Here is a 9,758-nt window from a genome sequence, read left to right as displayed (position 1 = left end):
TAGATCTTCTTATGTCCATTTATGGAGGGGTTTTGGTTCAAGAACCTTGATCCTTGGGACATGGATGTCCCAAGTGTTTTACCTTTCAGATTTGGGATCTAGAAGGGGTTTCATGGCATAAAGGTGCAAACTTTATGACCATGGAAGCCCCATGCAAGCTTAAGGACGTTTTTATGGACTTTTAAGCCCAAAAGGGCCATGCATGGAAGTAAAGTCCGAGACTTTATGTGTTCTTTGGGTGTTTAGGACCTAGATCTAGGTTTTCACGCTTTGGGTTAGGGTAATAAGGCTTTTGGACAAAGATCTATGTCCTAAAGAAGTAGGGTTTGAGCTAAACCCATTAAGAAGGACTATAAGCGGGTAAAGTTGGAAATTTGCCCTTAAGAAGGCATTTCCAGTACTTAGAGGAGTTATGGTGTTTAGATCTGAAGAATAGAGGCTTAATCTGCGAAGATGGACCAAACAGACAAAGGAACTAGTCGAGTCTATAGAGGAACTCGATAAATTAAGTCGTTTTGTCCCGTTTTCTATTTATGGTAGAATTCGTCGAGTCTGAGGATAACTCGACGAGTTGATTCGCCAAATCGCGACCATTAGTAGCTAGGGAACTCGACAAGTCAGGGGGGTGACTCGACGAGTTAGATCGCGATTTCAGGGTTTTAATTCTCGGCGAGTTGATGAAGCAACTCGGCGAGTCGGGTCAACCCAGAACGTTGACTTTGAGCAGAATGTTGACTTTGACCAGGAGTAAAACGGTCATTTTAGCCTTAGAAGGATTCTCAGTTTCTGAGTAAGTGTTTATTGTGAAACTTATAGGCAGGGAGTCGTTGGAGTAGCCATTAGAGATTCCTCACTTGAGATTTCAGCTGCCAGGTTGAGAGGTGAGTTTTCCTCCAGTAGGAACGGGTCGAAGGCATCAATACTGACCCGTTTACATATGTTAGCGTTTGCCGGACATAGGTATGATGCTGGGGACAGCTGGATGTGGATTATATATGTTCCGGACTTCGGTCCGATGTTGAGGCAATCCCGGGGAATGTTTGTATGCTTGATGTCTTCGTGATTCTTGCATGTGTTTGTTTATGTGTTCCCGACTTCGGTCCGATGTTGGGGCAATCCCGAGGAATGTTTAGCTTATATGTTATGTGTTATGTGTTCTGGAATTTGGTCCGATGGCAGGGCAAGTCCGAGGAATGTTTAGCTTATATGTTATGTGTTATGTGTTCCGGAATTCGGTTCGATGGCAGGGCAAGCCCGATGAATGTTTATATAGTTATGTTATTTTTATGTGTGATATGCATGTTGCTATGTTATACATATACTGGACTTCGGTCCGATTCCGGGAGGGGCCCGATGCCTGGCGGGGCCGGATGCCGGATTCGTTCGATGCCAGGCGGGACCTGATGTAGTGGGCAAGGCCCAATGTATGCTATTATGTGTTTATGTGTATGGTATGTGATAATTTGGGGAGACTCACTAAGCTTCGTACTTACAGTTTTTAGTTTTGGTTTTAGGTACTTCCACTAGCAAGAGGAAGAGCTCAGGACGACTGCATGACACACAACATAGCTTTTAGCCTGGGATGTTTTGACTCTGATATTTTGACATGTGATTTGATATAGTATTTTGATACGATGCTTTGAAATACATGACTTATGATTTTATTATTATGATGTTTGATGAATTATGGCTTTCTTAAATGACTTAAAAAGAAATTCTGGACTACATTTTTGGGCTGTTACAATCACTATCTTATGTTTGTCGTTTAAAGAAGTCATTATATGGTCTTAAACAATCTTTGAGATAGTGGTATTCGAAGATGTATGTTGCTTTACCGTGTAAAGGCTACTCGCATTCCTTGAATGATCATTCTCTTTTCTTGAAGAAACTTTTTGGTAGAATTCTCATGGTTGCAGTTTATGCGATGACATCCTAGTTACTGGTGATGATGCTCATGAACTATCATCTATGAAAGAGTTTCTTGATGATCAATTCAAAATAAAAGACTTGGGATTTGTTCATTTTTTCTTGGTTTGGAATTTAGTAAAGTCAAGGAAGGTAGGGTGGTTCATCAACATAAGTTTGTCATGGACTTGTTACATACTTATTATGTGGATGGTGAAAAAAAACTTCTACTCCACTTATAGCAAACTCACACTTGTTGCCAACCATAAGAGAACCTTTATCTACTCCTACAATCTACAAAATTGATTGACAAAATAAAATTTTTTCCTACATACTTGACCTGGCATAGCTTATCCGGTTCATCATTTGAGTCAATTAGAAAATTGATTGATAAACTCATCTTTTGCTACATAGTTGACAAGACTTACACTAGTACAAAACTGGGCTAATTAGCTTATTCGGTTCAACATTTATGTCAAATTAATCAACAACCATTCTAATATCATTATGCAATTGCTCTTCATGTGTTAAAATACTTTAAAAGAATCGCTTTTTAAGGTTTTATTCTTAATAACAAACGATGTTTTCACCGTAAAGCATATTATGATTCATACTGGCTACTCCTATCTCATGGGAATCAAAGATGCAAGTTACCGTTTCTTCTTCTTCGTCCGAAGTTAAATACCAATTTATGAGAAGAATTTTTTCAAAGTTATCATGGCTAAGTCAACTCTTAAATAGATTACAAGTCAAGGATATCAATCCAATTCCTTTGAAATCCGACAATGAAGCTGCATTATATTGCAAATAACCCCATCTTTAATGAGAGAACCAAGCATATCGAACTTTATTATCACTTTGTTTGAGCAAAACTTAATCCTCTCTCTCTCTCTCTCCCTCCCTCCCTCCCCCTCTCTCTCTTTCTCTCCCCCCCTCTCTCTCTCTCTCTCTCTCTCTCTCGTGTCCATAACCAATTGGCTGATGTTCTTACAAAGGGTTTACCTCCTGCACTCCGCATGCCGTTATTAGGGTACTTCAAAGCTGAGCTTATCTCCATACCCTCCTGCTTGGAGGAGAGGGGGCGGGGGGTGTTAGGTTACTTGAAAATTCAACACGTCAACATTACATGTACATTCTAGTTAGTTAAATTAGTCAGTGAAGTTAGTTGAGAAAGTTTGTTAGAAAGTTGTTAGCTTGTAATGTAACTGTATATTCCCACTATGTACTCATGTACGAGATTCATTACATTCAATCAATGGAATTCGTTATTCTGTCTCATTCACGAATGTAACAATTCATATAGAGAATAGAATGTGAAACAAACAACATATGGGGTTTTGTAGAAGGATTTCTACTTTCCAAAAATAGAAAACACCATAAAATCTTTAATAATAGGCTTCATTCTCTCTATTATTTTAATAGTATAAAAGAGTATAACCCTGTATGCAACAACCATACCAAACAAGATTCCCAGGTCAATCCACTTAGAGTATCGCATCTCGATTTGCAATGCACTTTTCAATATCGTCTCACCATCAATTGTAGGAGGACCTCCTGAATACTCAGGGAACTTTAGCCCTTCAAACTCATTTTTGTATAATCCTTGTAATACATACCTGTGGAAGGAAATATAGTACATAGGGTATCTCCAGAAAACATGGGGTAATTCATTTGGCAATCGAAAGAACCCTGCCCCTAGTATCATCAATCCTTGGATTCCAGCACCAAATATGATGCCCATGAGAAAATTTGGAACAATGGTAGCTACAATCATCATAAGACATTCAACCAACGTCATTGATGCAAAGAGTACTAACGCAAAATAAATGAATAATCTGGGTTCTCTTTGAAGTCCTATGAGAAAGTAAGTTATTGCTCCTGGGATTATAGAGACGAGAAGTAGGTATGGCATTGAAGATATGGCATGGCTGATAACGAATGATCCAACCGTGTAGTGCCCATCTAATCTTTCCCATTGAAAGACCTATATGCAGATGTAGTTATGATATAGCTATTACAAAAGGAAACAAATTCAAGTGCATTTTTTTTATACAAGAACACATGAGATGTATCAACCGACCTTCATTTCCTCCACCAAGGAGGGGAACCCGCCAATGGCTAAAATGGTCAGGAATGTAGAAACAAACAAGAACAATGAAACCCTATTCTGTGCCATTAGGAAACAAAACAAACTAGTGTTAGTACGTATTTCAACAAATGAACAGAAACACAACCGAAGACAATTTCTTGACCGACATTTTGTTTTTTTTTAAACGATGACATTGCTGATAGAACTTTGTAACAAACGACATAAAATTGCAACGAAAATCCCTACTGCTTCATCAAACTTTATAAATGCCAAATTCTTTTCAGCAAGCATCGAAAGTGTTCAAATGATTTCCTACTGTTAACTGACATTACTATTTTCCTTAAAGATCCATGATTGGAATACCAATAAACTGTAGATCAAAGTCAATTCCGAACAAAGTCTGGAAATCAAAATCTGATACGCCTCTATTTTTGTCGGGTACTTCTTTAACTACTATAAGTTTTGTCATTAAAAACAGGATTTTCGCTTGGGCGAGCTTTTGGGAGCTTTACGAAAAAGCTAGAAGTAATTAAGTGGTGAAATTATGAAAAAAAGATCAACCTACTCTTTTAGGGTAGGGTTGTTACCCATTCCAACGTAAAACTTACATGTATGGAGCTGAATTCTGTGTCAATTTGGAAAAAGACTGTTCCTAGCGATAAACCAAACCCAATATATAAGGCAAGGCGCAACCAGTAATATGCTGGATCGCGGTGCATGTTTATAAATGATCTTTTCGATAATACGGAGCACTGTGTAATGAAATTGGCTTGTAGCCTTCCTTCTCTCAGAATTAGGTCTCCTTCCTATAAAAACACATTTTTTTGTTATATTCTACTATAATGTATATAACCTTTGTCGTACGAAAGAACACAGCAAGTATCATGTACCTCTCCACATGTCGTGGATATTTCACGTTTCACTTCCATATACATCGCAGATGACTTGTAGGATTCAGCAAGTTTGTTGATTACGTGCTCATCACGAACCTTCTCACTAACAGTGTCCTGATTTTATTACAGCAAGAAAGGGATTATATTTACTAGCAGGTCCTGATAGTGAGAAAACACGATCATTGAATCAACATCGATCTTACAAGATCTTTATGATTCAGTAAGATGAAGTTTCAATTAAAACCAAGGATGTCATATTGAATTCTATGACTATCTATGAAGTATCAGTACCACTCAGATAATTGAATAGATAGCGACCTTTACAGTCGTCCCGACTTCTAGCATATTCGAAATATGATGTCGCATGACCACATGTTTTTATTTTTTTGTTATTTTTAGTTAGTTTTCTCAATCTTTTATTACAAAGATCGAACAACTGTAACCTACCTCATTAAAATCTATGTTGATAGTCATAAGGTAGTGATCCGCAGGACTCTCGAGATCTGGGCAAGGAAAACCATTTACTGCAAAGAACTGAAAATAACAATATATAGTTGTTATAATTAAATTAAACTTCTTCTGATATTATAATATATTTCATAAACACATGATGAAGATATATATATAACCTTATTTGCAGCCAAAGTAGGACCAAAGTATATTGTTTTCCCCAAAGAGAGAAGACAAAGATTGTCAAAGAGTCGGAAAACATGACTACTAGGTTGATGGATTGCTGCTAAAACCGTCATCTGGTATTGGCGAGTGAGCTTGACAATCTGGTTCATGACATGGTATGAAGTTGCGCTATCAAGACCACTCGTAGGCTCATCAAGCAACAGAAGTTTGGGGTGTGTCAAGAGTTCTAAGCAGATGCTTACGCGCCTCTTTTGACCACCACTAAGTCCTTTAACACCCCAGCCTCCTATTCTAGTGTTCACACAATCTTGGAGCCCCATCTCCCTTATTGTTCTATCTGCTCTCTCCCTCTTCTCAGATCTTGGCATCATTTTAGGCAATTGGAGTTGAGCTGAGTAGTAGACGGCTTCTTTCACAGTTAGCGTCCACATCAAAACTTGTTCTTGAGTCATGTATGCCTATATACAATATAAAGCAGATCAAGAAACCAGATAAGTTCTAGACTTTGTAAAAAGTGAGTTCAAATATGGGAGAAAAGAAGATGCAAACTTTTGTACTTTATTATGTTTTCATCAATTAATTAAATAATTACTTTTGTACTTTATTATGTTTTCATCAATTAATTAAATAATTAAGGAAAAAGCGATTCACTGCAGGATTGATTGCTCCATACCAGTGTGCCATAGGTAAGCCTCTGTTTACGTCCGTTAATGAGAATTCGTCCTGTCTGCCTTGTATTGGAAGCCAATCGCCCTAGAATTAATATTAAACACCAAATGATCTAAAATAGTGTCGTTTATATACAACAACATGCATATACAAGTGCGTTAAAAATGTAAGGACGATAAACTAGAGAATTACATACCAGCCAATGAATCAAGGAGAGTGGATTTGCCACAACCAGAAGGACCCATAATCGCAACAATCTCTCCTGGTTTAGCATAACCAGAGACACCAGAAAGTATAGATTTACATCCATCTTTTCCTGTATTCCACTCTGAGCTTGAAACAACTACTCTAAGTTCTTCCCATGTCAGGTATGCTAAACTCCTCCTTTCGTACACAATACCCAACTCACACTCAACAGTTCTGACGTCTGGTTCTAGACTAATTCCATTGATTTGTACCTGACTACCCATGCATGCAAGATCAAATCGCAAAATAAATAATTATTGAGAGAAAGGGTAACTTTCGAGCAGTTCGTAAATTGTGTCCTTGGTGTGGGCTATATGTCTATTTATAACTAGCTATAATCATGGATTTTTTTAGCAAACTTTTTGGGGTTATAACACGAACACATCAACAAACAAAAAACTATACAATATAACTACCGACAACAATTTATAAAGCAAGTAACAAAACAATAATAAAATTATGAAAAAAATTATTCATTAAAACTTATAAATTTACAAATATATTATAAAACATTGAAACATGGGGGTGGCAAAGCGGGCAGCTGCAATGTAACACCGAAAAAAAATTAAACAATTTTTTCGCATTTGTAAATACATTTTTGACAAAACCATTCATTCATAAAATGTCATAGCATCATGTTTTTGTTTCACAAAATGTTTCCCAAGATCAAAATACATCTAATCTCATATGTGTGTGTACGAATCAAGCCGGCGCCTTCCCGCGGTCATCACTGGTACCTGAAACACATAACACTGAACACTGTAAGCATAAGCTTAGTAAGTTCTCAAAAATACCACACTAACACATAATAGCCACTCGAGGCTATAGGTCTGTTGACCCTCTGGTCAATGTGTCTTAGTGGGGCCCTCCAGCCCCAACTCTCTGTGGGCCCTCTAGCCCTAACTCTATGGACCCGAAAGTCCCAACTCTGTAACTTTGAATCATTCATATCACATATCACAATAAATCACAACACATAATAACATGCAATCACACTGGCATATAACTCTATAGTACTCTGTCTCATAACTCTATTACTACACTAGGTAAAGTATAGTGAGAAGACTCACCTCAGGTATCTCGGTGAATCTCTGACTCGGTAAATACTGGCCTAGCCTCCACCTAATCATATGAAATAAACACTCTATTTAATATAACTCTCAAAGGCTAGACTATGCTCTCTAATGACGCTCTCAGAAGGGTAAAAGACCATTTTACCCCTCTCATAACTCAAAGGCCCCACAATAGACCATACCCTAAAAGTCAACTCTCCGGTTTACGTTGCACGTACCAAATGTGTACGCTGAGCGTACCCGGCTGCATCTCAGAATCGGGGAACGCCACCCAATACGCGGCGCGTACTAGGGATTACACCTGGCGTACTCCCCTGCTTCAGCGCTTTAGCTCTTGAGGTCTTAAACAGTTAAGACCTACGTCCATATTTTAGATCTAACCCCATCTAAGCCCCTTAATCCATAAAGTTGATGACTTTAAGCCTTTGCATGGCTGAACAAGTCACCAACTCTCACAATGATCCAACCTTCAACTCTAGAAGGCTAAATACACATGCATGACTTCAAACTAACATCCAAGATGGAAACTTTATGGCTCTAAATCACCAATAACACTGAAAGGGGACAGATCTCGGACCATGGAGCACTTTACACTCATAGTCTCCATCTTTGGGGTTTTTAGCCCTATAAAGGGCACATACAACAACAACCAAAAGAAGAGGATAGTTTTGAACTTTATACCTCCAAGTGTAGCCCTTTTCTCTGTAGATCTCAGATCCAAAATGGCACCTCAAGCTTTAGCTTCCAAGAACTCCCTTGCTTCTTCTTCACCAAGTCACTAAAGCACCAAAAAGCTCAAATCAGCACTCTCACACACTAAGGACGATGAGGCTCTCTTTTAGGGTTTCACTCACTAATATGGAGGCTGAGAAATGAGCCATAACACCCTTTAAATAGTGCACAAGATGGATTAGGGTTTTTGCACCTGGGCCGGGTACGCCCGGCGTAACTCTAGGTACGCCCACCGTACCTTGGCGACTCCGCGTCCAAATTAAGCGCATGAGTACGCGCAGTGTACCCCTCTGGTACGCCTAGCGTACTCACTTGCTACAATCCCACCACTCAAGGACTAAACATGCCCAATCAATAAAAAAAAGGATGAAAGAAATGTACCTGAATCTCGGGGTGTTACAATTCTCCCCCACTAGAGCCAGACTTCGCCCCCGAAGTCTTATTCCACGAACAACTCTGGATGCAGCCCTCGCATCTCTGACTCTGACTCCCAAGTCATCTCGGACCCCTTCCGATGTTGCCATTGAACCAAAACAGTAACACCCCGGATTCCCAGGTATTATTTATTCTTGTATTTTTTGGTGATTTGTGAGGAGACTCGGCGAGTTGGAGTCCAAACTCGCCGAGTAGGATTACGGTTTTGGGCGCAGGTTCGCGTCTGGACTCGGTGAGTCCATGCTGTTTAATGAAACCCTAATTTCCAGGGTTTGAGGCCTGTTTAAAGGGGCTTATGGCCGTCATTTGCAGCCACCAACCCCTAGAGAGAAACCCTAAAGAGATTCGAGCGTTTTGGGAGAGAGAGGAGGCCATTGTTGATCTTTGAAGCTTTGTTTCGCAAGGCAAAGGAGATTCTAGCTAAGAGAAGGCAAGGGAGGTGGACATCCTTCGATTTTGGAGCTCAGAGCATCATCGTAGAGGTATATTTTGGCTCCCTTTTCTGTTGTTATGATGAACATGGGGGTTTAGGGTTTCTTGACCCCTTTGTTGGTTAGATTTGATGTCCATTTCGTCCCTATTTGTGATGAGGCTTGAGATGAGATCCATAAAGGTCCAGAGAAGCTTTATTCCTTAAGCTTTATGAGGGTTCATGAGAGTATTGGCCTAGAGTTATGAGATATGTCTGAAGAACAGACTCGACGAGTAGCATGAAGTTTGCCCGTAACCACTGAGCGAGTGGTCTTGCCGAGTTGAGGGGTCGACTCAGTGAGTCAAGGAGAGTCAAGGGGGGGGGGCTGAGTCAAGCCGGAACTTGCCGAGTTGTTCTTGAGACTCGTCGAGTTGAGTCGTGGTGGCCCCGCGATTCATGCCAGGTGGAACTCGTCGAGTTAGGGAAGTACTCAACGTGTCAAGAGAGGATCCAAGGGAGTCAGTGGATACATATAGACACGTCGAGTCGCCCTAGTGCACTCGCCGAGTCCGGTCAAAGTTGACCGTTGACCATGTTGACCTTTAGGGTTGAGTTCAGTTGTATTTATGGGTGTGTTACTTTGTGTGATTAGGCGGAGGCTAGATCAC

General features: G+C 39.8%; 1 protein-coding gene across 1 annotated transcript; it reads right to left on the bottom strand.

The window, feature by feature from the left end:
• Nucleotides 1–3,119: 3,119 nt before the first annotated feature.
• LOC145053350 (ABC transporter G family member 1-like) lies at nt 3,120–6,716 on the bottom strand. Its single transcript, XM_079001391.1, has 8 exons — nt 6,389–6,716; nt 6,197–6,276; nt 5,517–5,981; nt 5,335–5,421; nt 4,885–5,001; nt 4,603–4,800; nt 3,986–4,072; nt 3,120–3,889 (listed from the first exon to the last, which is right to left on the bottom strand). Exons 1-8 carry the CDS (start codon nt 6,660–6,662, stop codon nt 3,257–3,259), a joined length of 1,941 nt encoding a protein of 646 aa, XP_078857517.1. The 5' UTR covers nt 6,663–6,716; the 3' UTR covers nt 3,120–3,256.
• Nucleotides 6,717–9,758: the final 3,042 nt, after the last annotated feature.

The sequence above is a fragment of the Lactuca serriola genome, chromosome 5 (assembly GCF_051521515.1).
Source record: "Lactuca serriola cultivar US96UC23 chromosome 5, Lser_US96UC23_V15, whole genome shotgun sequence".
Taxonomy (NCBI): Eukaryota; Viridiplantae; Streptophyta; class Magnoliopsida; order Asterales; family Asteraceae; genus Lactuca; species Lactuca serriola.
This window is presented reverse-complemented; position numbering and strand designations above follow the sequence as displayed.